Source organism: Notolabrus celidotus, chromosome 6 (assembly GCF_009762535.1).
Source record: "Notolabrus celidotus isolate fNotCel1 chromosome 6, fNotCel1.pri, whole genome shotgun sequence".
Classification (NCBI taxonomy): domain Eukaryota; kingdom Metazoa; phylum Chordata; class Actinopteri; order Labriformes; family Labridae; genus Notolabrus; species Notolabrus celidotus.
In genome coordinates, this window is record NC_048277.1 from 16376555 (window position 1) to 16403734 (window position 27180).

The following is a 27180-nucleotide window of genomic DNA, read 5'->3' on the forward strand; positions in this document are numbered from 1 at the left end:
ACAGAGACACACACAGACGCATACATGCACAGATTTTTTTTCTGTGGTTGCATTACTCATCAAATGAGAGCACTGTCTCACACATTTCACTGATTTCATTGCAAGAGGCAGGGCAATAGATGTTACACCAGCGCCACCAAAAGGCAAAAGAGAAAACAACAGGTTTCTTTTTGCTCTTTTTCTTTCCCTCTAAAATACAAATTTACAGCGCTGAAAATCAGATTAAGGATGCTTCTTCTTGGCAGGCAGTAAGTTTATTTATTTATCTCACTGAACACAACCACAGACCCACACGAGAGAAGAGAAACACACACTTTCTACTGGGGGGAAGGCACACGGGCAGTGTAATTAGTAGGACATGGCTATATAATTGGTCTCTAATTGATATGAAGAACAGCGGTTCGAGCCAGGTTGTGTTCTATACATGCTGCCGGCCCCAGGCAAGAAACGCTGGCGGCCCGCTAAATCTTTGTGCCATCTCCTGATTGATGTCTCTGTAGCGAATGCCCTTCAATAATCAGTACCTGCAATCTCTCTATCAGGCCACCTGTCTATCTGTGTATAACATCTTCCACCATTCATCCGTCATTTCTTCCTTTGTGCCGAAACGTCTTTGTATCTTTTTCTCTCCATCTCCACATTGATTCAGCCTGTCTTTCTCTGAAGGCATTCTCAACCTTTGCCATGTTCCTCCCAGGAAGGGGAATGAGCAGTGTCTGTGGTGGTGGGATATGAAATATGGAAGGTTTGTCTATGAGACATAGCATGCTTTTAATGGCTCTGACAGCCTCTACTGGGGAGAATAAAGTGACTTTAGATTAAATGGAAATCAAATTTAAAAGGGTTTTTATTAACAAAAGAAAGTGGGTCACCTGCTTTCACAATTATGCAAATTAGCTTTGAAGAGGATTCTCGAAAAATCTAGAACCGAACTTAACAAGAGTCACTGCTGAAAGGCACAGCTGGACACAAGAGGTCAGCAGACAGAGAGCTGGATGAATTTGAAGTTTTGAAAAGGGGCACTTTTTTAGAACAATACCACTCATGGATCGTGTGCTGATGCAAGACGACCTTCAAGGACATTCCCCTCATTTACACAGCAATTAAGCACTACCCTGTTGGTAAATTGAAAAAGAGACAAAAATCCTCTGTGGATTTAATAACAAACTCATTACCAGGGCCCAACAGGGCGGAACTGCCTTTTAATTAGAGCAACACCTGATTAACGCCCAATTAACAGAGCCGGAGCCACTTAATTCTCCCCCACTTTGGCAGGTTGCGAGCATAAACATAAGCAGCCCAGCGTCAGAGTGCTTCCTCTCCTCCTGGGAATGTGTGAGCGAAAAGTAAATAACGACTTCGGAGGCAGTTTGTTGTTTGGTGGTCCAAAACCATGCAGAGCTGGGAAAAGTAGGCTAGAAATACATTAGGTGAGTGTGTTTTTTTAAAGGAAGACAGGCTGGCACAGGATTAGAAACTCCTAGTGGGCTGATGCAGGGCAACTGTCCAAGCAGTGAACCATCAGGACATGCTACAGAACATGAGCTCTCGTCTTTCCACTGTTTATTCTAGCATTGCCTTTAAGACATAATGCGGTTAAGACAGACATAATGCTCAGCGTGTAAACTTTTATTTGTTTGCCTGAGAGACAGACACAAGGATGTTTGAGGATGTAAACTTTTATTTAGACATTTGAGGGCTTTAACACAAATAGTACACTTAAACTTAGCTTAGTTACAGTGCATGCAGTATATTCTGGTACTCATTGAGTGCTCTTTTGACATGCAGAAAAAAGAGTAATGTATAGTGAACAGGTTGTTATGGCAGAGTGAAACCTTTTCCACTACTGGTGAAGTAAATCAGCACAGCATCCGTCACTGTCAGTCTGTTATGTGTTTTTTTTTTCTCCATTTGTCAGTCATTAAACAGCTGTATATCATACAGTCTCCTATTACGTGTTTATTTCACGCGCCATCCTCAATTAGGTACATGTTTCTGTTCTGGCCTTCTCTCTGTGTGCTGGTATGATTACAGTTAATCTCCCAGAGGATGCAACTAAAGCGAAATCCCTAGCAATGGCCTGTTCTTCACAGCAACAGCCTGCTATCAGGAAGTAGCACACAGTTGCTTTGAAGTATTGCTATATGTGATAAGCAATCAGTCAAGATCTTTACAGAGCTGTGTAATAAGTAGTATTTGTCAATAGTATACCTCATGTAGTAAAACCTTGAGTCCACTTTCAACAAAGGGAATATACATTTGAAAACAATCTTTTTCTACTTGTTACAAACCATCAAATGTGTCATATATTCATCAACATGATGCTAACTGTATCAACTACATTGTAGCAGACTTTATCTGCACATCCCTTTGTCAGAATCAAGTGTTTTTTTCAGTATTATTGATCCTTAGTGTTCTTTGTTTATTATTCAGTCCAAACTAAGGACAAAGTTTAGCTTGACCAGCCTGATCAGCTGTTCAAAAAGCCTTCACTCCCACTGACTTCAGGGTTTTGGATCCTCACTCCCCAAGCCGACATTAAAGTTGATCAATTCTTAGTCTGGTCAAACAGATCTATAACTCAGCAGGCAGTTTCTCATGGAGTCTGTGTGCGTTAATGTGCAGCTTAGACATTTCCATTTCTTTTCTCTTTCATGTCCATTTCAGCCTTCAGGTAAACCTCTCTGCGGTCATGCTGCTTATGCTGTTACCACGGTGATAACCATCGCTGAAAGAGAGTTTGGCAGCCTTAAGTTGAGAAGAAATCCGCCATGACTCCACAGCTTTTTCTAAGTCTGGCAGGATGTCTGGAACGACAGCTTGTTCTGCTATAAAGACTATCATCTCCACAATCAACAGCAGGACCCATCCAAAAGCCCCCAGCCAATAGGATGAGCCAAGGCAGGAGATGTCCTGATGGATTTCTTCTCTGTGATGATAAGTGAAGATAGACCAGCTTAGGAGGAAAAAGAAACCTGTAGATAGAAGAGGGAAAAGAGTCAACTCAAGTATCATTGTGAAGAAAAGGAAAAAAAAGTCATTTGGGTCAATTATTTTGTGCCTGAAGCTTTAGAAAAGAGTTTGAATGATAATGAATTGCAATCCCAAGGTAAAAGTCTCTTTAAAAAGTGCTGCTGTGCAGGGTATGTAAATGAGCCGTATATAAAAGCTTTTCAAGAGGGCTGGGCTTGACATGAACTGCACGTACCAAAAGGCTGTTTGGAGGTTAATTGAGAATGGGACTACCTTTTAATACTTAATACAGATTCTTTCATTATTCTAAAACTCCCCAAAACCCTTTCTTTTTAAATTAACAAGCTGTAACACAAAAAAAGTGGCATGAGGCTGAGTCCATGGAGGGTTTTACATATTTTGAGCAGTGCAGTGGTGTTACCTGTGGAGACCATGGTGAGCAACAGCAATGTGCTGGGATAAAGTGCCTGTCCTGCCATGAGGAGAGAGCGAGTATTGGAGTAGGAGCGCACTGTCTCAGATGTCCAGCAGAGGGCGAACACCAAACACAAAGCAGCAGTGCTCACAGCCATCAGGGAGGCAAGAACTCCAAATACTCTCTCTGCTTCTAGGGCTGGGAGACACAAAATCACACATGTTCACATTACTCAAAGGAATTGACCAGAATGATTGATATCTGTTTTAAAATGTCATAGTTTTACTGGTAAGAGTCACAATGAGAAAATGAAACTTGGTGAGTTCATGACATATTGCCCTCAATTTCCCCTGCCTACACCTGAAACCACCATGGTAAAATCAAAAGTTCAGGTACTTTTTAGGTAGTTTCGGTGGGGTTTATCTGATTAATGTCACACCACATTTGACATACTGCATGCCAGTTATAAATAACACACTGAAATACACCAAACACTCTCAGGGGGACATGTTTTTATGAAAACTTACCAGGAACTGAACAACCCATGTGGGCAAACACCATCATATCAGTTTTCAATAGAGATCAGTAAGGGATGTATTTTTTGTTTACAATAAATACGAAAATATTGAGGTAATATCCACTGTATTTTAAGTTTAGAGCAAATGCTTAAACACTAGTAACCTTTTTCGTGGATCATTTCAGCACTGACCCTCGAAAACACGCATTGAACTCTTTTTTTGTGGAGAAAAATGAGTAAACCAGAGTGATGTGAAACATAAATATGCTCCAATGGCATGCACGCTTAACAATATAGCTGTCATCGTTTAAATCCTAACTTTTGTTTAAACTTTTATGCAGTAAAATAAAACTGAAAATAAATGTTTTTTTCATTCCATAATGGTGCATATGAACACAAACTGCAGCAGCATTTTTGGAAATATTCAGGATGTATTCATTATTGTTAGTTATTCTGTTTAGCTTGTTTAGTGAAAGCTAAACAAACTAGCAGGTAAGCACAAAACACAGTTAGCTGGATATTATAGTAGCTAGTGTTGCTAATCTTGCTAAAGTGTTTCTTTTTTTATTCAACTTAACTTCATGAAGATTCTATGTGCCTCTCTACTGGACTTATCTGTTGACCTTACATGGGTGATACTCCCCCTTAGCATGAGGGACAATTTTAACTGATAGCTAACATAATTTAAACTTCAATTTTTCATGTTCCTCTGAACTTATTTATGTTCCAGTTCATGTGTATGTTATTCTTGTACACTTGTTTTTCTGGTTCTCTTTTTTAAATTAGTTTTTTTCCATCAAATATATTTTGTTTGTAAGCTTTTGAAAACAACTTAGAATTCAACTGCCTTAACAATGTTTTGGGGAGTGCAATAACTTAAAGCTTGTGTTGTCAGATGACTTTTTAGATTCCTTTCTTAAGTGAGTTTCCTTGTAAGAATGTGAAAATCAAAGGTTGTCACACAAGTTGTCAAAGGGGCCTAATTGTTGAAGGTTTAAGCTGACCAAGAATTCAGCTCATCTGCCTTCAGCAATGTGTGAAAGCTTCAGCAGATACAAAGAATGCACTTCTCAGGTACAGGCACAAGCCTTAACTTGTTTACTTCTGCTGAGAAGTTCCTCTTTAACACAGTGTATTTCCAAATGTTCTTCCTGGTGTTGATTCCCTCCAAAGACTAAGAGATGTAGGCTAAAAAAACAGTCTCCCTCAGGCTACCCTGGCAGAAATAGCGCCTTACATAAACACAACCTACAGTAACGTGTGTGCCTCATTATACTCGCTTCCTAGCTCACACAATTAATCATAAATTTTTGATGAATTTCAGTCTAACCTTTTACCCAAACCTCAGTGACAGCAGAAGACAGAAGACTTATGTGTTGACTGTAAACAAATGCCAGAGGATCATACAGATCATCACTCACCATTGAAGACTGTGCCATCTTTACGAATTATCTGGTCACTAGTGTTATTCCATGTCGTCCAGAGTCCCTTATTATTCAGCCAGAAAGGTGTCCAGGCTGCATAGCACACACACAGGCAACCTGCCAACCCCACAGAGCAGTGAGCCAACCTGAAGCGACTGATGGAGTCTCCCAGCTCCAGAAACTTCATGTTTGTGTACCACCTGAGAGAGAACAGGGTCATCAGGAAAGACAGATGGGGGAGAATTGTAATTAAGTCTTATTAAGTTTAAATCATAAGTAAATTCAGTCTAAATCAAAGGTTATTTATCTCATATACATCCTCTTAAAACATATATTTTAATGCAATCTTACCTTTGTTGTTGTAGAGGTCTCAGGAACAAGAGGTCTCAGGAACAAACCTGCTTGGTTAGTCTGTACAGGACAACTACCTGTTACTGCAGGAACTACTTTACTGCTGTACAAATAGTGTGAACTGTCTGACGCATTGGTACTCCTACAACTCATGACCACAAGCCCTCACTCGCAGGTCAAACCCTTCAGTGTTACTCCTCCTCTGATGCAATGGAAACTCCCCCAGCCAGCGGCTAAATTTCCCCGTGAATTCTCCACTGTGGCCCACCAGCTCACTGTCGAGAAAGTGAAAGCAACAACGACCACTCTGTCTCAGGAAGCAGAAAAGTGAGTGTGTCAAATTTAAATAATGAAAAAAGGAAAGAAAGAACTAGGATTGAATAACAGTTAAATGAGCTTTTATATGAGAAATGCTTGTGAAGAAACTGTAGGCATGTGATTTTTTAGGTGGGTTGTCAGCGGGTCTCTATTTTCAGGAAATCCCACTGACATTAGATATACAGCGAGGCAGTGTGCTGTGGTTGTTGATGGTTCAATCTCTGTTTTTGTTCCTCTTCATCACCTCCCCTTCACTTTCCTTTGCTGCAATGGAACGTCGCTTACAGCCCACCCACAAAAAAAATTACTGTTTTTTTGTGTACACCACACTTAAAGAATGCATACAGCAAGACAAGATAATATAATGTAAGATAAGAGAAGGTAGTGTAAGAGAAGATATGGAAGGAATCAAATAGAATTGGAAAATGTTTCCTCAATTTGGTTTAAGGGAAAGTAAAGACATCTCTGTAAAGACACAATGTAAGTCAAATGAAGAAATCATAATCCATGGCTTTATTCACAGATTCTGTTCTTTACAGAAATGACAGCACATTATGATAAAATAAAGTGTATATGATCAAATAATAAAGATTTACACTTTAGATTGAACACTTCAAATATATAAGACTAGACAGTTAGAAATCCTTTGTTATTTTTATTTGGCATTGACTTAAAATATGAGATAATAAACATGTATCTTTTAGGCCTAGATTACAATAGCAGAGAAGTCTCATAAAGCACATTTTAATAAGGCCTCTAGATTCATTTTCCTGTTCTTCCAGCCTTGCATTTTTCACATTACTCATCTTTTTCTCATTCCCTGGTGCTCATCTATTGTTTCCTCCTCCCTCAGAAACAGGTATCAGATCTGACCCTGTGTCAGTTGTTTGTATCAAGTCCTTCACAATAAATGGGGGGAATGCTGTGTGTTGAAGTGCTGCCTCTTCAAATCTGGCAGCTTGATTCCTGCCTTTGTAAGCTTACTTCCTGGCTCTTTGCAGCAGAGCCTTGAATACATCAAGAATCTCCGGGTCCTCTCCGGCAGACAGCTCCGGAGTGTTTTTCTCCAGCCAATCAGAGGAGCGGATCTGGTGCCTGAGAGTACCAATCAGAGAGTCCAGACCCTCTTCAGGATTTGATGCTTGGCCATCCAACAACACAAGCTCCTCGGTGGCCAGAGAGGCTGTGTCAGGAACAGGACTGTCTTTCTCCTGCAGCTGGTAGGATGACTTGCTCTGGGGTGATGATTTCGATTCGACAATTGCTGCATTGTCTAAATCTGCACTGTCCTCTTTTACGGATTTGATGCTCTCCTTACTGGCATCTTTGACACAGTTTAAACCAAAGCTGCTGCTTTTCTCTCCAATTTCTTGCAAAGCCTCTTTAAATCGCTTCAGGCCTGAAATCACACAAAACATGTACGGAGCAAGTCAAAAACTATTATCCAGTCAATAAAGAGATCAAGACACAGATTAAGAGATGTGCAGAAATTACTCTTGTCCTTGACTAAACACATGTAGAAAAAATAAAAACCACACAGGGTTTTGTTTAAGATAGAGAGTGACAATAAGAGGAAACAGCATATCAGAAGAAAAAAAAATGTCAGAAATTTTTTAAAAAACACATTATCTTATTGACAAATGATTCAAAAGCTCCACAAAACTACAAAACTGTAGTGAACCAGTGTGCAGTTGTGTATTTTACAAACGCACTGACCAAGCTGCAGGTGGTGCATTTTCTCTGCAAAGATGATACGGAACCAGCCAGGTGTGGAGCAGCAGAAGGCCTGGCCACAGCTCACAACCAGTTTGTGATCAAGGAGGTGCCTCCACAGGGACAACTCCTCCTTGAATGACGCTTCTCTGAGGTACTATGGAAACGTAGAAACAGAAGTGACACGTTAAGTCTATAGGAATCCCATTTAGACAAAAAAAACAAAACAGGGCAGCATTAAAATATCAGCAAATACTTTTCTTAAGAAAATACCTTTCTTAAGTCGACCCAGATGAACAGTGCAGCAGGCCAGTCCAGGTAGGGGATGCCCAAACTTTGCAGCTCATCCTTCACATAACTGTGAGCAGCTTTTAGTCTGCATCTGTTCTCAGGCAAAAATTCCTTGTTGACCCAATCTAGGACATGGCAGTGATAGGTAACAAAGGGTAAAAGTAGGTTGAATGTAAAAAGCTGTTTGGCAACATGATATAAAGCCCACACTGTGCTCCAGTTACATCGATTGAGACATAAAACAGGGATGTTATCTCATATGAATGATAAGAGAACAACTCTGTTTTCACTCATGGTTAGTGGTTGGGTGAAGCCATTTATTTTCAAACAACTTTGTTTACTCTGTTAACATCACGACAACAGAGTATACCCAAGAAATCATAGATTCTGCCAGGGTATGTAAACTTATAAGCACAAATGTATATCCTTAAAGCTCCTGTGAGGAACTTTGTGTCAATTTTGGTGCTCCCTGTGGACAAAGGGATATCTCTTTGCTGATCTAGTCTTGGAAATGTATATGTCGTGTTTTCTGACAAATATCACTTCCCGCTGAGAAATATATCCCCTTCTGTGAATATTTGCTGTGGAAAAACGAATAAAAGGCTGTTTCTTCAGCGTGCTATCAGTTGCCTGTTCTGACACCTACCCCGCCGCAGCTGTTACAGGCAATAAAAATGTATAATACGGAAGTTGTTAATCTAAGTCTTGTTGGCTTTTGTAGGTCCTAAAGAGGCATCAGTGTTACTTTCACTCTGTTCATAACCAGCTAAAAACTTCTCACAGGAGCTTTAAATGATAAATAATCTTGCATCTAAAATGACAGCATTCAGAAATTCTAATTCAACCGAGAAAATAGCTTGTTTGGTGGATTAATATGATTTTTTATAATATAATTCGCCACTTTACAGAGTTTTTTGCTACCTCTCTGTGTAACTGCAAATCCTTCTGTTGATGGGATTGATGAACTTTTGTTATCAATTAATTTATTATACCTCAACCTCCAGACACTGAACTTTGGAACAACCTGACACTAGAATTTATTGTGGCGGACATATATTTCTATTTACTCTTCTGATGAATTTGACTGAGGTTTGATGTTAGCCCAATAACTTTGTGTTTAAAAAAGTACATCTAAAGCTTTGATCCATACCTCTGTCCCGCAACAGTTGTGCCACCTGGTGCTGTGTGATTCCAGAGACACTGTGAAACAAACCCAGCCTGGCTATAGCCTCCACCAGGTCACTGTTCTCAGTATACAGCGTGCCCACTCTGATTCCTGACATTGCAAAGTCCTGGAAAAGACAGAGTCATTTGAAATATCTGTGAGCAAGAAGAAAAATCAATCACTTCAGAAAGGTGAGATTGAACTGTACTGTAAACTGGAATATTTAAAAAAAAAAGCCTCTCAGTCACACCACATACCTTGCTCATCCCCCACATTACATGTGTCCTCTGTGGGTCAGGCAAACTGAAAGAAGAGCACATTATTGATCACATCTAGTGATCTCACAAGAGGTGAGATACTGTCTTAAGCCACAACTGCTGTGATTAACAATACTGAGGTGTGGTTAATGCAATACCTGTCTAGACTGAGGACACTTTGAAAGGTGACAGATTCATCAAAGATCGTCAGCATGTACAGTTCATCTACGATGGCGTGGAGCTCATTCCTACAGCAGGAAATGAAGGAAGAGGAAGATGAGATAGATACAGTGCAGAATTGAAAAAACCTGTATTGTTAATGAATGTGTATTGCAAAAAAAAAAAAATCATCTCAAATGCAAAACTGTTTCTCCAGCATCCTAACTGAGTGAATAAAAACTGTGTTTTATGGTTACAGCAGCTCAGTGCCTGCAAGACTCTGCAGGAGGAATAACTCCGGCTAGAGCATTTACAGAGTCTCCTTGGCACATGACTGCAATTCACAATATGCTTATAGTTAAGAGAGGTGATAAAAGACCATCAAGAAGAATTCCACATGAGGCAGAGCTCCTGTCCATAAAAGAAAAGACCTCACACTAACAATGTGTGCAGAGAATAGGCAATGTGTGCAAAGGAGCCACAGAGCTACAAGTAATCCAGTAGTGTTACAGCATTAGACCTCCTGTGTGTGATAACTGTGGGGTAAACATACTTTTTGGCAAACTCCAAGAAAGCAATCATCTCCTTGAGGGTGTAGATCTCAGCCAGAGGGTTGTGGGGGTTCATCAGTATAATAGCTCGGATGTTCGTTCCCTGATAAAGACAAACAAGCTCTTAGTGCATACAAACTGAGCCACTGCATCTTCATAGTCTTGATAACTGACGAAGAGAAAAAAAGTCTGGGTAAAGAATCAATAAGATAAATAGAGCAACCGAGGCATTTATCCGATTGAAGAACTTTACCAGGGCATGTTTCAAGTGGTTTTGCCTCTTTATATCTTATTTAAGGCGAGTGCTTGAAAAAGAAAGACATTCATGAATTACCTCTCGCTTAGCCTTTTTCAGACCGTCTTCTAGTTTTTCTACAGTGAGGTGGAAGGGTCGACCATCTTTGCCATCAGGCTGTATGCGAATAAGAGACACAGAAAAAAATACACCAATGTAGATGACTGCTTGAGGACACATGACACAGTTCAGGTGAATGACATCGCAGGTTAAAAATGACTGTAAACAATAAGTAAGGCACAATAAGAATGAGTTTGAAAGCATGTGCAAAGTACACTAGGCTCTGTGTTCTTACCTCACAGTCAAGAGGGACATAGAAGAGTTTCACACCACTGTACAATAGTACGTCATCAGTGATAGAACCGTAAAAGGGAGTAGCTATGAGAATGGCATCTGTAACAGTGAAAAACAAAATGTAGACATAGAGATTCATGCATTGTCTCCAGGCAAATTCCTTATTTGCACAAGCTCATATATACAACATACATGCATAAACAGTTTATGTTTTTTTCACTGCATATTGTCCATAAGGCTTGGACAGATCTTACTCCTTTGGAATTACAAGCTTTTCTCATAGTCCTAATATCTCTGTTCAAACACTATCCTTAATGCCAGGAACCTCTGACTCAGAATGCTCACCTTTTCTATTTCAGCATAACCCTGATTTATTTTTGCTTTCTTTTCTTTTTCATTCACTTTCTTTTCTCTCAAAATTCACACTTCTACTTTTCATAACTTCTTGTTTCAGTCATATTAAGTGATTTTTGCTGCCTCTGTTTCCCTATATTACAGTATATAAAATTCCCTCGTCAATAAAAAATCATGTCAATTAGCTGTATTGATGGCCGACCTTTAATGATTCTTTAAATCTTCTAGTTTTGTCATTTGGTTTAATTCGTATTGCTGTTTTGGAAAATTATTAGGAATGACTGCTGAGAAATGTACTAATGTAAGTTTGCCAGACATATACTTTATAGGTACCGACCAAATTGCACATCAAACATCAAATGGTACCATGTTTCGGTACCTGAACGCATCCCTGTCACTGTGAGGGAGTAGAAGAGTAGGATATTTTCCATACTTTCGCCATGCAATAAAGTTTGAAACTGACTGGGTGGACGTCTCTGCTCTCTGCTCTCTGCATCTGCGCGGGAGCGCGCCAAACGGAGCCTGCAGCTGACAGGCGCGCGCACTCACTGCGAAGCAGAGCAGCAGGAGGATTAAGTTTATTTTCTACAGTCTATGGTTGAGATGGACCCTCTCGATCCGACTACCTGCCCTGTTTATAACCGTTCCTGTGTGCGTGAATGCCCAACAAGTAAGTTGTGTGTCCTGTTATTATAAAGAGACGGAGAACTGACTTTTTCCCGTCCGCAGGCATTCACTTGTGTTAATTGATAAACTCCCGAAAGAGCAATTAGACGCCACGAGCACGTGTCAGCTAATATATATAATCACCTATATAATCCTGTTTCTGTTCATTTCATGTTAAATTAAATAAATATGTTAAATTAAACAAATTTGAGAATTTTTTTTTAAATTAACATTTTATTACCACATAAACACACAAAAGTACTGATAATTGGTACCGTTGAGTACCGGTACCGATTCCCAGGTACCGGGTATCGGTACCGTATCGGTTCAAATGTGAAAGGTACCCATCCCTACATATGTGTGTATATAAATGGCTGTGTGATGCAACTAAGTGACAAAAAAGAACATTGACAGCTTTCAAAGATAATGTTATATAGCTTGAAATAAGCCCATATTTATTTGTCACCTAAAAAGTTTGAATGACTTCCCTATTCTCAGTTTTCTTTCACAATCCCATATATCAACACAAATAAGGCAAGAGAGCCAAGCCTGTTTCCTGTTGCTTTTGTTAATACACTTATGTTTGTGCAAGTTTGATATGGATGCATTGTGTGTATGTGTGTGTGTCAGTGCATTGTGAACCTACCTTGAGGGTCACAAATTACTGCGCCAATACAGGAGAATAGGGAAGTACAGCCATTCATCACCACGACCTGAACAAAGACACACATCAGCAGTGTTATAAAGGACCCAATTAAAGCACAGAAGGAGGCTGATAAATATGCTACAAACTCACCCTACCACGCAAACAGCCATTTGTTACTTTAGCAAATTAAGGTGGTCACTCTCTCTCTCAAAAAAAAAAAAAACATGTTAGTTCAATTGCAGCATTTGGCCTCTTTATAATCATTACAGTCTACATCATATTAATGAAGTGAATCTATCGCATTCATTTTTGAAAACAAATGGCTGTAATCAAGAGTGGGTGCAACAGCAGTATCAAACATTGGAACTAGCCTTTTTTTGACAGCAATGTCATTAATTGCTGGGACTCTACATTGGTCATTTGAATGAAGCCAATTTTTTAAATCCACATTGACTTGTTACATAACTTGTTAACACTTGTTAAATGTTTTCCTGTTGTGTCTGCATGTGTCTTCGTCAACATTTCCTCATTGCTGCTTCCTGATTGTCTTGCTCCATGTATTTTATGTCCATGGACACTTTCTCAAAAACTATCATATCATGTCCTTATGTTGCTTTTAGTCATTTTTAAATCGTATGGTGCTATTTGTACTTTTCTTTTCTTCTCTTTTTTGTTTGTTTGTTTGTTTGTTTGTGTTTTGGTTTCTCCTCTACCTTCTTACTTTGATTTTATTTTACTCAATTTTATCTTTGTTTAATCATGATCTTTTTAGGGAAGCCTTTTTAACATCTGGCAAGGGACTACGGATGTAAACTAGCCTTTTGGCTAACTCTTGCATATTTACAGAAATGTTAATTAATATGCATGGTCCTTTTAGATAATAAATAAATAAATAAAATAAGAACCAATACGAAAAAGAAACAATAAAACACTTAGTTTCAATTTTTTAAATTTGTCACACAAACAAAACATATTTTTTAAAGTAACATTTGATTTAGAAGCCGAAGTGCAACATCTATTTCTGAAGAATTTAGCTTTAAAGATTTTATAAATTACCATTAAACTACTGTTCAGTAAGAAACACAGAGCTGTATGTAGTTTAAGTCACAGTTCAGCAGCAGTTCCAGGGTTGGCAAATACTTTGCGCTCAATCATTACATTTACCTTCCATTACCTGCACACGGACTGTTATAAAGACAACCAATGTCCACAATCTGTAGTTATAAAATAATCTACGGTGTACAAAGTGCAACATTTCCCCTGCATATACTGTGACATCGCATGACTCTACAAGTTATCTAACACATTAACATCGACCAACTTCGCTTACATTGTCAGCTTTCAGTGGCTTTGGCGATTGGCAGTAGTCAGTCAGAAAATTTGCCACCTCCTGTCTCAGGCTGAAAGAGAACAAGGTAAGAAGGTTCAAAGAGGGTCAGGGTGTACTTTGAAAAGTTAATATAAAATTAACAGTATGTACAGCTCACATGAATTTAAATGTAGGTCAACTGCTATCACTTACAATGCATGTCCTCTTGAGTCTGAATACTGGAGCAAAGTCGGCTGAATGTGAAGCATGTCAGGCTGGGTCAGCTGTTACAAAAGAGAGAATGATGCTCGTTTTTAAATGCAGGTAAAATCATTAAATGAATGCAATTCAAAGCCTTTTAAAGCATCACCTCTTTATAAGCAAGGTGCATTGGCAGTGTTTATCTTACCCGCTTATGAAGCACATCATAGCACAGTTTGTTCTCACTGGTCCCCAAGTTGATAATACCCTGAGAGTTGGAAGAATAGGACAACATGTTAAATAATACATATGTGTCCTTTTCAGATGCATTCAATGTGAATAAAAGAGAGGTGTTACCAACATGACAGAGACTTACATCAGGGTTTTCAGTGTCGTGGTGTCTGTCCATTGTATATCGAATGAAGCCCTCATTCAGAATGCTTTGGAATTGTCTGATGCTGTTTCCACGGTTCGACAGGTACACACTCTGTGAAGGAGTTTCATCAACCTTCTCTGCAGCCAAATCATACGTGGACATTTTGGACGTCTTCACAGATGTTGGACAGGTTGAATTGGTTGTCTTCTGAGGGGGCGCAGCCTGTGTTGTAAGAGCTTCTGAAGCAAGGTGAGTTAAAGAAGTTGAGACAGACGGGGCATCTGAGGTTATATGACAAGCGGACTGATGAGCAGGGTGTGAGAGGGAGGAGTCAGTTGGTGTTGTTGCAGTGGTTGGAGCACTCTGTCTGACAGCAGCCAATGCCCCTGTGAGCATGCTGAACAGGCGAAGCTCATGCTGGCGCTCTTGTTCAGCTCTCCTGTCCTCCCTCTGTTCCCTGCGCTCCTCTGCCTCAAACTCCCTCTCTAGCCTCGCCTCCTCCAGGGACAGAAGGCGCTCTTCTGCCGACTGCTGCCAGTTTAAGAAGCTGGCTAGGGCTTTATCTAGACGGCTCTGACTGCCGCATCTAGCACCCTCATGGCCCCATGATGTTCTGCCACCCAGGCGGCGCTTCCTCTGCCTCAAAGAGGAGGGGCGATGAGGAGGACCCTCCTTACTGCGCTGCTCAGATGTGTCCTCTCGCACAGGAGCACCGACAGACTGGGTGGCAGCTGAGGCACAGCCTGCAATGTTCAGATCACTGAAACCTGGAGATAAGGAGAAATAAGTTGTCTACTCAATTTCACTTTTCTACTTTATATAATTATAGCAATACTTAGAATAAAGTGATAGTATTTGCATTGACAACCTGAAGGTGAGATTCTTGTGTTACTTGAGCTCTCTCTCACACCCAGAGTGTCCTCTGTCTCAAGCAGAGACTGCCCATCAGTTTCCTGATCATCTCCAGAGCCATAGTACATCTCAGGGGGAGCAACACCTGAGTTTAGAGTGCTGTCATCAACATCCTCACATTTAATATCCAGGGGATCTCCCGGTTTTGGAGGCTGACCAAACAGAAACCCACCCGCGGACGCAGGACCAAAGGTGCCTACTGGAAGTCCTTGCGTGTATGCGTCAGGCCCACCGGGGTTCTGAAAAACCTGTTGAGCAATAACAGCACCCCCGAGAGATGAGTAGGTGACGGCGGGTCGGTTAGCAAGCACCCGATCCATCACATCATAGAACTTCCAGGACCTCATCTTGTAGTTGTCTTTGATGCGGCGGTACTCCAGCTTCATCTTCTTGATCTTCTCCCTGCACTGGTCACCGGTGCGGTAGATCCCCTTTTCGCGCAAGATATGGGCTATACGGTCAAAAACACGCTGGTTGCGCAACGAGCTCTCCAATTCAATCTGGACCGACTCATCGGACCAGAGCTGGAGAAGCTCCACTATCTCCGGATCGGTCCAGTTGCTGCCTCGCTCGTGCCTCCTGCCGCGAAAGTCCATTCTTTAAGTTACGAGATGTATCGAGGGGATAATAACACGGGGGAAAACAACGGTTCACCTCCTAACTTCAGGAACAACACGGCAACGACAGGGTGTAAAGTGCTCACGTGCATAATTAATATCCATAGTTTACCTGAGCATTACATCTACCACGTTTGTTATCTTGTAAATGAAAAGCTCTTCGCTTACTGCCCAGCTGTCACTCAGATGTGATATCAAGTGGTCACGTGTCATATGGCTGGTTAACCCGGTTTGGACTGGTTCGGAACTGCAGAGCTTGGTCCTCTCGGAGCTACAATTAAAAAGATGTTCTTAAAAGACAATATTTATCATAACTCGGTGGAATAGGGAACAGACGCTTGCACATATTTCTACATCCGGGTTGACGGCACATGCGTGCTGTCTTTATTCCGGGATAACTTTGGTCCGTGCTAAAGGGGGTGGCTCCTGAAAGCGGGCTGGATTTCACTTGTGCCAAGCTGTAACGGGGAAGACAGCCGCTCGAGTCAAAGCTGGGAGCTTTGTGATAGGGCCCCCTCTACCGTACGATGTGTAGACCTATGTGAATCTGTAGATTCGTCAAATATCCACATGATGGCGGCCTCACACAGTGGTACAGATAACACCAGTATTAAAAAGGAGGGCGCATGTTTTATATACAAGCGTACCCCTGCATTCCTTCATAAGGAGCTTTCTGTTTTTACGCCCCTAAACTATGAAACTCTCTGCCTCTGGACATCAAAACAGCGAGCCCTCTGGGTTTTTTAAAAGTAAACTTAAGACTTACCATTTCAATCTAGCTTTTAGTGTGGAGTAATACATTTTTAGCCCTGGACCTGCATTATTATTTGTATTAAGATAAGATATGATAAGATAAAATAAGATAAGTTATTACTTTATTGAATTTACTTTATTCTTGTATTCATCTGATCTTGTTAACGCAACCTTATTTTTAAATTCCTTTCCACTATTACTCATTTTATTAATTTTACTGTAATGATTGTATTTTATTTTTAAGTATTTATTTATAATCATGCCTTTTATAATTTTACCATTGCTGTTGGGAAAACGATAGTTTAAGTTCACTTTTGTCGAGGGCTGCAAAATTCTGGGAATTTTCAAAGTTGGAAACTTTCCATGTGAATTAACGGGAATTTATGGGAATTAACGGGAATAAAACATGAAGTTACTAAATTGAAGATTGGCTCTTAATAGGGAACTTAAATATAGTTGGGGAAAATATATATGAGACTAATCCTGACTAAAACAACCAGATTTCATGCAAGTACAGTTGACTATCCATTCCTCAATCATATGCACATAGCACACTGCTTACTGCAGGGCTATTGAGACCACGCCCCCCTACATGCACTGTGCATTCCTCCATCATATGCACAGATGATTTTTTTTATTTTGGATGGATGTGTGCTTCCAACAAAACAAATATTTATTCTTGGATTTGATACCTTTCCATTAAATGACCCTCAATTCCCAGTTAATTCCTATAAATTCCCATGGAAAGTTTCCAATTTGGAATATTTCCAAAATTTCCCAGCCTAACTTCCCATGGAAATTTACCGGAAACTTTCTGGGAATTTACCGGAATTTTTTCCACCCCTCTGCAACCCTACTGTTGTCAGATTTTGCGGTACAAGGGAACTGTAACCCCGCCCTTCTCATCGACTGTGGTACAACGAATCAAGCGCACTTGATATTCCAGTCGGCTCAAAATGTGACGTATTTCCTGAAGAAAAGGAGGATTTGTGGCAGTTTGTTGTCATCTCCATCCAGTAGTGTACCGTTGTAGTATAAAGGCACGTTGCCCTTCATTTCCCGTGTTTTTTTCCTATTCGTTTATTTGCTCTGGGAGTTTGAATTTATACCCACATACTCCATTAAAGCCACAAGAATTCACTCGAAAGTGGGAGAAGAAACCGGTAAAGAAATATCTGGGCGCGACGGTTGAAGTTAACGGGTCGAATACAACCATGGAGAGTTGGGAGCGGATTCCACGCAATACGGGATAGTTGAATTCAGCGCTTCTCGACCGGAGGAGGATGGGTGTGTGCGGGTAGTATTTTTTTATCCACCTCCTGGACTAAAGAAGAGGACGTACAACGTCAGGTTAGATGTGAAGTTGCAAGTCAAGCCGCAGGAGAAAAGGAGAGTCTCCGCCCGCCTGGGGGTAAAGTCGAAGAAGAAGAAGAAGAAGATGATGATGATGAGGAGGCATGACGTCTCGGCCCTTGTTGGCATCTTCGTTTTTGTAAAAACCTCCAAGAGTTGTGTTCAAATCAGGGAGGGCAGCCGTGGTAGAGTGGGTGGGAACAATGGGAGTATTTGCTGAAAGCGTGACGGCTTTAACACCATAAAGTCTCTGGCAGCGTTGTGGACAGTCTTCACCAGTCTACCCAGTCAGGTAAAAACCCCCGTCTGGTCTCGACAACAGGCTGTCTTTATTCATCAACGGGGGGACCTGATTTGTTGAAGGAGATATGACTTAACCTTAATAATAATCCAGCTTTCATTCTCAACGCTTTCTCTTAAGTTCATTGTTGGTAAGATGGCAGCATGTTTGTATTATTGTCTTATTAACAGTGTTTGTTTGTTTTTGCATTATGTCTCCTTATTCAGATTTGTGCTCTGTTTTCCTCCTCCTTGTCTGTCTTTCTTAAACCTCATACTTATTCATCCCTTACTTGTAAACCCCTCATCAAGTGTTTTTATCTGTGTTAGGTGAGAATAGCTGAAATACATTCCACTAAGTGCTGCTTCCCAGGCGAGGCACACGATATGTTTAAAACCTACTTACTATTTCTCATCCCGCTGGTATCAGATACATGTGTCTATTTTAAGACGAGCAAAGTAAGCTCAGTTTGAACCAACAAGCCGAGAAACTTAAAGTGATCTAACTCATCCTGTTTTGTCCTCTGGTTGCCAGTGTTATTTTTTACCTCTAGTGCAACTCCCACTGGGATCTCAACAAGGGAGGAAGCCAAGGTCACCAGCTACTGAGGCGAACAGCTCTGATTCAAGCGTCTTCCTCTATCGGATTACCTCACCACATCAAAGATCTGCCTATAGGACTAATCTTTTGCTCCCTTTGTGTTAGGCTGAAATCTTGCCCAAGCCAGTTTAGAGATCAAAGCTATTAAAAGGGTTGGTCCAGCAGCATTATGTTTATGTCGCTAGAGGAAGTCAGGCTGAGTGGTTAACACACACACATACACTTTGCCCTAGACACCACCTTTTCAATGCCTCTGATTTCTCACCACTGCTGAAGTTAACAATACAAGAGCTGACGATTCAAACATTTTAAAAGAACCATGTAATGGGATTGCAGCTGAGAATAAAAGACGTAGGAAGACAAACTTGTCAACAATATAACTCATCTTTAAACTGGGGCAGAGGGAGGAAGTTTGACACAGGGAACAATGCCAAGATTCAGATGGCTGTTAAAAACTAGGTTGGGTGTCTCAATGGGACATCACTTAGAGAATTGATTCTTCCTCCTGGACACATTGCTGTTGCCCTAGACAACATTTTATCTGGCTTTTCCATCTCCTCAGCTCATAGGCTGTGGGAGCTAAGATGGATCAGGCTTTAGTGGTACTCAGTCACGGCGTCCTCACTCTCCCGCTCACTTCACAGTGCGCCTCGGATGATCGCAGCACAGTTCACTTCCAGCTGTGTACCGCTGTCCTGACAGAGCACAACATGCCTGCGCAACGTCTCTGGTTTTCCAATCGCACTCTAACTTGGAGCAAATTATCCTCTCAGGAGAGGATGCTTGGCTGTCAGCGGTGCTTCACAAATGCTGCAGCTCTCTCCTCTCCTGTGCCTGGGCTTTTTTTTTCTTTCTATGAGAGGGCAGCTCAGAGCACATGGTGGGTGTTGATTTGGCTGGTGGGCAGCCTGAAATAGAGCTAGAGTGCTACATATGGTCTGTCACAGCTTTGCGTGCTTGTCATTAGCAATGGAGAATGCCTGTTCATCCTCATCAGGAGTGGGGTCCATTATGCCGTGAGAGATGTAGAGAAAATGAGCTGAATACATATACTTTTTGTCAGAAAAATTATGTTTTTCAGAAGTGGACATGTTCATGTATAACCCTGGGGTGCCCGCTGCTGTGCACTGAGCAGTTTCTCTGCTGTATCTGAGGGTCAAGTGTTTTTTCAGGTCATACGCATTTTCCAGATGGAAAGGGAAATCATATTGGCAACTCCTCGCTCTTTAATTCAGTTCTGTTAGTTCAAATCTGTACAGTCAGTATGAGTGGTTTTATAAGAGGTGGATCTGAGCTTTTACTTTTAAAATCAGATACCATTATTTGCTTGATTCAGTGCCATGATGATAGTTGTTACGGAGACTTTATCAGTTAAACGGTTAGTGATACCAGTGTTAAAAAATATCTAAAAACCTAACCAACCGATAAATATTTAATTCATCTACAAATACTTTTACAGGAATGTTGTATCTAATTCTTTTGTAGACATGTTTGGCAGTAATAGAGAATTAAAATATACTTGCTAAAAACTTTTTTTTTTCTTACATTTCAAACTCGTTAGGAAACTGTGTCAAGTTTGGTAATTAATGATTTATGACACAATGATGTTATTACATTGATCATAATGTCAATAAAGACACACTATTACAACCCCAATTCCAAAAGAGTTGTACCTTATGTAAAATGTTCATACAAACAGTGTTTGATTGTTTGCAAACCTATGTTTAACTGGAAATAGAGGACAGATAACATATCAAATGTTGAACCCAAGCGGCAACCTCCGGTCTAAAAATATGAGTCCAATGCGGAAGTGCTAAAAACTGCAGTTCATCAAGGATCTGCTTGAGGCTGGCTCCGGAAGTGCCAGAAACCACATACACACTGATTCAAAAAAGCAGACCTTTACAGCAGAAATAACCATGTTTACAGCCTGGTACAAAAGACGAGTGTAGTCTGGATAGCTAATTTCTCGATCGGCTCACACTGTACAGGAGGTGAATGTTTTTCTAACGCGGCAACTTCGAAGATATTAAGATTACGAGTCTTCCAACGAGAGGCACAGCTGACTTGATTGACAGGCGGGAACACTGTAGCTGTTGGCTAGGAGGCTCAAAGACACCTCTTTGCCTCACAATTGTTCGACAGCACTAGTATGGCTGCCTCCGCCATATTGGCCTCAAAACAGCGCTTCAGAAACAGCGCTTCAGAAACAGATGGGTGACCTCACGGATCCTACGTCCATATTTTATACAGTCTATGGTTGAAACTGAAACATGTTGTTGTTTTATGAAAAGTATATGCTCTTTTTAAATTTGACACCAGCAACACAGTGTTAAAAAGTTGGGATAGGGCATGTTTACCATTGTGTTGCATAGCCTCTTTTGGCAACAGTCTTTAAATGTGTGGGACTTGAGGAGACCAGTTTGTGGTGTTTTGCTACTGAAATGTGTTCCCCTCAATGCCTGATAATAGAATTTCAGATGCTCAACAGTTCGGGATCTTGTTAATCTTTTTCTTGTTTCATGGTGCACCAAAAGTTTTCAGTCATTGACAAGTTGGGAAATCAGGCAGGCCCGTTTAGCTCTAGGATTCTTCTACTACAGAGCCCTGTTGTAATACATGCAGACTGTGGCATTGTCTTGCTGAAATATGTATGGTCTTCTGCCCTGAAAAAAACATTGTCTGGAGGGCAGCATATGTTCCCAAACCTGTATTGAGCAGTATTAATGGAGCCTTCCCAGATGTGTAAGCTACATTCCCGGAGCACTTATGCATCCCCATACTATATCAGAGGCTGGTTTTTGAACTGTGTGCTGATAGCAAGCCCAGTGTAAGAATTATCCATGATTTCCAAACTCTTATATATCACATCTCAGTCTAAATTAAATAGACTCGGGACTAGAGAAGTCTGCAGTGTTTCTCGATCATGTAATCGTTTCTTCTTTGCATGCTACAGTTTTAACCTTCATTTGTAGATGTAGCAACAAACTGTGTTCACAGACAATGATTTTTGGAAGTTATTTTGAGCTCATGCAGTGATTTCCACTACAGAGTCTGCTTTTAAAGCAGTGCTGCCTGAGGGATAGAATAGCATGGCTACCCAGTATTGGTTTTTAGCGTTGCACCTTTTGTACAGAGCTTAATTCAAATACTTTGAATCTTTTAATGATAAGATCTACTGCAAAAAAAAGATATCCCCAAATTCTGCAGTTTTATGCAGGGAGATATTTCTCTGAAATTGTTGAACTTTATGCTAAGCAGTCACTCACAGAGTGGTGAACCTCTTCCCATCTTTACTCCTGAGAGACTCAGCCTCTCTGGAATGCCCTCTTTATATCAGCCACGTTACTAGCCTGTTACAATTAACCCATTTATTTGAGGGGTAGTCCTCCAGGTGATTTACAAAACTGTTTCAGTGCTTTATTATCCCTTTCCTAACTTTTTTGAAATGTGTTTCTGGCATGAAATTTAAAATTAGCATACAATTTTCATAGATAATCAAAATATTCAATTTTAATATTTAACATTTGATCTTTACACTATTTTCAATTAAAAAAAACAGAGTCTAAATGATTTGCAAAACAGCAAATTCTATTCTTACACAGTGTCAGCTTTTTTGGACATGGGGTTGTAAAACATGTACTTCAAAATAATTAAAAAACAGAAAAATGTTGCCCGGTTGAATTCGATTCAGTATGATTCAATTCAACTTGGTTCCAAAGTAATTTTTCACGTTATGTAATTGAAAGAAACATCAATATGTCTTTCAACATAGAATATCCTTGAGTTAAGTACTTTACAAAGTGACAAAAGACTAGTCTCACTGTAAACGTAAACAACAATAAACAAACAAAGGTCTCCACCACACACCTATGTCCATTGTTGTCTCACAATGACGTGGTTGGGAATAAATGCCTAGCTAACACATAAATATGATCCTTTCTGTACTTCTACCTTTATTTGCTTTGCAAATCCCTGCCAGCATTTAAAACAATGAATTTATTTCCCCAAGGTTAAAAAATTGAAAGCCTATTAAACATAAAAGTAGATGGAAACAAACACTGAATGGCACAGCCCGTCAGTCGGGGGAGCAATGCTGTTGTGTTAAATTTGTAATGATAAAACAATTTGACAGTTCAAGTAAGTGTTTTTCTACTCATTATGTGATTCTCACAAATGAATTGAACAAAACAATAGGCATTGGTTGTTTCTGGAACTTGCTCTTCATTTGAAAGTGCTTATTTCACTTTTTTCTTAATTTGAGAGCCACTTCTGCCACTTGATTTAATGCTGTCTGCTTGGTAACTCTCTGATTTAGCATATCAACTCTGTCACAAAGCCCACACACCAGACAACAACTTAATACAACAGGCTATAGATGTTGTGATAATGTAGACTCAGCCCAGTTAAGGCTGGAAAGAGTGATTCATATTTGGAGTTGCTTGTGCTGCTGCTTGTCTGCAGAAGAAAACAGCAAAAACCAGTTTACAACTTTGAAACTGGACCATGCAGGTCACCCTGTACTGGTGAACTTTGATCTTTAATGTCAAAATCTGTTACCGATTCAGATCAGGGAATCTTTAAACCCCCAATAGCGTTACGTAAATTCATACAGCCATCACACAGATCTTTGCCCTGTTGACAGACATCATTCCATCGGCAAATAATATGCCACCACCAATGTCAGCCGCTGATGTTTCTCTGTCTTGTTGCATCAATTTACTGAGAATCAAATATACCCAACTGATGATTCAGAGAGAAGTTTATTGGGAAGAAGAAGTCACCTGTTGGTCAAACTCATATGTTTTCATGGTGAGACATCGAGTTGCAAAAGGATGGAAGATTTCCTGAAAGTTTCCGGTAAATTTCCATGGGAAGTTAAGCTGGGGAATTTTGGAAATATTCCAAATTGGAAACTTTCCATGGGAATTAACTGGGAATTGAGAGTAATTTGATGGAAAGGTATCATATACAAGCATAAATATTTGTTTTGGTATAAGCAGACATCCATCAAAAATAATACAATCAAAACAGATTTATTTGTAAATAGAACTTTATTAAGTCTTAAAGATTTTTTTGGACAATCAATTATTTCATTGAAAAACAAAAGTATGAATGTTGAGTTAAATATTACTCATCCCCCCGACCCAACCCATTCAATAATTAACAAAAATGCAATCCCAACGAAGTCCCATTCAAAATGTTAAATGAGAAGAGCCCCTCTCCCTCCCACAAAAAATCCCATTCAACATGCAAATAAAAAAGCATCTTCCCTCAAGCTTCTCAAGCCTAGCCTCTGCAGGATTCTAGAAATCATCTGTGCATGTGATGGAGGAATGCACAGTGCATGAAGGGGGGCATGGTCTCAATAGCCCTGCAGTAAGCAGTATGCTATGTGCTTGTGATTGAGGAATAGCATAGATATTCAACTGTACTTGCATGAAATCTGGTTGTTTTAGTCAGAATTATGCTTAAATATATTTTCCCTCACAATATTTAAGTTCCCTATTAAGAGCCAACCTTCAATTTAGTAAATTCCTGGTTTATTCATGTTTATTCCCATAAATTCCTGTTAATTACCATGGAAAGTTTCCAACTTTGAAAATTCCTGGAATTTTGCAACCCTAGTCAGACATGACAAGAAGTGTTGGCAGTGTGGGAGTATTACACCCTCTGAGAGAGATTAGCAAAATGCAGTTTCTAAGAAATGTTTCAAAAGTGTAGGAAGTCACATGCTATGGTGGCCCGAGAGCTCACAACACTGCAACTTAAGAAAACACATGCAAAAAGACACAACACAAGCAAATTAAGAAAACATCTTCATCAAGTTGACAACACATGCGCTGCAAAGACCACAACACAACACATTAGAAAAACGCGCTGCAAAGACCACAACACAATGGAAGTGTTTCCAGAGGACAGTTAAAAGTGATGCACACGTCCGGACACGCTTGTTGTAGAAGCAGAATTTTAGTCAAAGCGCTATTAATGTTCTCTTACCGTCAGTGGTGTTGAAAATTAGATAAAAAAGTAAGTGGTTTTGACATTGTAATCAAATGATTCAACCTATTGCAGTGTTTAACAGCAGATCACTGTCCACAACAAGCTTGTCCGGACGTGTGCATCACTTTTAAGTGTCCTCTGGAAACACTTCTGTTTCTAAGTTTTTCTAATGTGTTGTGTTGTGGTCTTTGCAGCGCATTTTCTAAATGCTGCGCATGTTTTGTCAAATTGATGAAGATTGTCTCTTAATTTGCTTGTGTTTTGTCTTTTTGCATGTGTTTTCTTAAAGGTGACATATCACGCTTTTTTCATCAATATATATTGGTCTAAGAGGTCCCCAAAACATGTCTTTAAAGTTTATGCTCAAAAAAACACTTTGAAATCAGATTTTGGCATGCCTGAAAAGTCCTTTTCTTCAGTCCTCCTCAGAACACTCTGTTTTCCCTCTGACCACGCCCCCTCCGGAAGTGGATGTGCCTCGGCTCTCCAGCACGTTGATCTAATGTTTACATGTTGGCTGAATATACACGGCTGCTCAGAGATCGCGTTACTTCAACCCTCTGAATCTGATACTGACGGAGAGGCGCCTGTAGCAGGACCTTTCTGAAGGATTGGTCAAAGATTTAGTGTTTCTTGTTGTTTTATTTGTCAGTATGTAGACGTGTGTCTTGGTACACAGCTACGAACATGTAGCTATGTGGCTATGCTAGCGCTAGCACTTATCCATGATAAATAAAAATCATCCACTAGATCTTCAAATCTGCAGACGTGGGGAGTAAAACCGACCTTTGTGTTTATTAAGACAGCCTACAACTAGCATGCCTCCCTCCTAAGCTCCTTGTTAGCACACATTTGTGCAGGTAATGAAAAACGGGGGAGGGATTCAGTATTATTTTATACAGTCTATGGGCTGAACAAGCTCCAAGCTCTGACTCCGTGACAGACCGGATATTGTTGTGACGTAACAAAAACACGGAAGTCTGAAACGGCTCGTTTCAGACACATTTACAGAAAGGTGTAGAAATCAAAACAGGGGCAGAATGGATTTTTTTCATTCTCGGGGGGTTTGTAGACATGCCAGGGACACATATTTCAGGTAGAGAAACATTAAAAAGTCAATTTTGCATGATATGTCACCTTTAAGTTGCAGTGCTGTGAGCTCTCAGGGCCACCGTAACATGCACCAGATACTCTAACGACCAGTGCAGTGAAGACTGTAGTCTTTGCATATGGGGCCCAGCCAACTGAGCTAAACTGGTGTCATACAAGGAACAAGACACCTACATCAAATCTCCTTGATCATTTGAAAAGAGACACACAGCAATACAAAAACATCATATCAAAATGAGCTATCGGCTAAGTTGTTATTCTTCATCCTTGTATCGGCCCTGATTCTCACTATCAGTGCATCTGTAATCATTCGCCAGTTATCTATCCTGCTGATGTGTTTTCAGGCTGTATCTGAATCCTATGATCCAGTTAAGACCATTGTATCAAGTAGCTTACAAACAACCTGTGAGCAGAACATATTGATACATTATTCATAGTGATGTTATTGTCTTTGACACCTCCCCCTCCTTCTCCTCCTCCTCCCCCTCCATATCCTGCCAACCCATCCTCAAGTTCTGTGTTGTCTCACTCATTTGCAGATCTTTACATCTCGTGTTGCTCAAAGCTCAGAGTCAGTAGAGCATCTATAGCAGTGTATAAAGGCTGTTGCCCCGGGCCTCAATGGTGATTTCAAGACCGTAAGAAATTCTCAGTGTGTGAATCATTGCTGAATTGTGAGTAGTGAGGGGGCGTCGCAGGACAGGACTCACTTTGTGGCTAGTCTGTACACAATCTCGTCCTGTTGTCCGCTGAGCAGCTCCACTGGAGCACTTTGAGGGTGAAGTGCGCTCCTCAAGGGCACCTCGGCTTTGTTTTGAAGTCGAGGAGAGGACTGCTCATTTAGAATTTTTCCAGCTCTGTGTTTTGAGAGGAGCAACCTGTTGTCTTTGCTGCTGCTCTGTGAGTGAGGTAGCATTTCTTGAGCTGAAGAACAAGAATCTTATATCAAATTTCTCTCTGTCCTTATCACTATGACATGCTGAACTAAACTTAGAGTTCTGTCAATAGCTCGAAACAGAAGGTGCTGAATTAATAATTTAAAAGCTGTCATGTTATTTTAGAATACCTCATGTCACTTACCCATCCCTGCATTTTGACTTGAGCACTTACTGGAGTGTACTACTGATCCTGAGAGGTTATGCAACTTATTTCTTTATTGTAGTCTGTATTGTAAAGACCTGAAGTCTCTTTTGTTTTAAAGTGGAAGTTTTGCCCCTTTGATGTATCATGTAAGAGTAAGCAGCCTCTAGTTAACTCCTCTCCAGGCTGTGTTTGTA

The 27180-nt window shown here is 40.4% G+C and overlaps 2 protein-coding genes across 3 annotated transcripts in view; one reads left to right on the top strand and one right to left on the bottom strand.

Annotated features, from left to right (window-relative positions):
• Nucleotides 1-1878: 1878 nt before the first annotated feature.
• accs (1-aminocyclopropane-1-carboxylate synthase homolog (Arabidopsis)(non-functional)) lies at nucleotides 1879-16376 on the bottom strand. 2 transcript variants are annotated; one of them, XM_034684832.1, is made up of 19 exons: nucleotides 15530-15639; nucleotides 15144-15435; nucleotides 14276-15042; nucleotides 14108-14167; nucleotides 13912-13982; nucleotides 13720-13789; nucleotides 12390-12456; nucleotides 10725-10822; nucleotides 10469-10546; nucleotides 10137-10237; nucleotides 9583-9672; nucleotides 9425-9470; nucleotides 9153-9294; nucleotides 7985-8127; nucleotides 7715-7868; nucleotides 5681-7397; nucleotides 5327-5529; nucleotides 3395-3586; nucleotides 1879-2975 (listed from the first exon to the last, which is right to left on the bottom strand). In XM_034684832.1, the coding sequence occupies exons 2-16, from the start codon at nucleotides 15253-15255 to the stop codon at nucleotides 6979-6981; spliced, it is 2418 nt and encodes an 805-aa protein (XP_034540723.1). In that variant the 5' UTR covers nucleotides 15256-15435; nucleotides 15530-15639; the 3' UTR covers nucleotides 1879-2975; nucleotides 3395-3586; nucleotides 5327-5529; nucleotides 5681-6978. The 2 variants fall into 2 exon arrangements, with proteins under 2 accessions (XP_034540723.1, XP_034540722.1); XM_034684831.1 differs by having other exon boundaries at nucleotides 15144-16376.
• Nucleotides 16377-17438: 1062 nt separating this feature from the next.
• Nucleotides 17439-27180, top strand: part of furinb (furin (paired basic amino acid cleaving enzyme) b) — a 98139-nt gene continuing 88397 nt past the window's right edge. Inside the window, exon 1 of the mRNA XM_034684833.1 lies at nucleotides 17439-18202. The gene's annotated coding sequence lies outside the window, so the exon portion shown is untranslated. The remainder of the gene's footprint in view (nucleotides 18203-27180) is intronic.

Coding starts and splice junctions, on each gene's coding strand:
- accs (XM_034684831.1), bottom strand. CDS start 15,783: ATGGACTTTCGCGGCAGGAGGCACGAGCGAGGCAGCAACTGGACCGAT. Junction 14,168..14,275: donor ACGACACTGAAAACCCTGAT/GTAAGTCTCTGT, acceptor TCCAACTCTCAG/GGTATTATCAACTTGGGGAC. Junction 9,471..9,582: donor AGTGTCCTCAGTCTAGACAG/GTATTGCATTAA, acceptor CTCTTCTTTCAG/TTTGCCTGACCCACAGAGGA.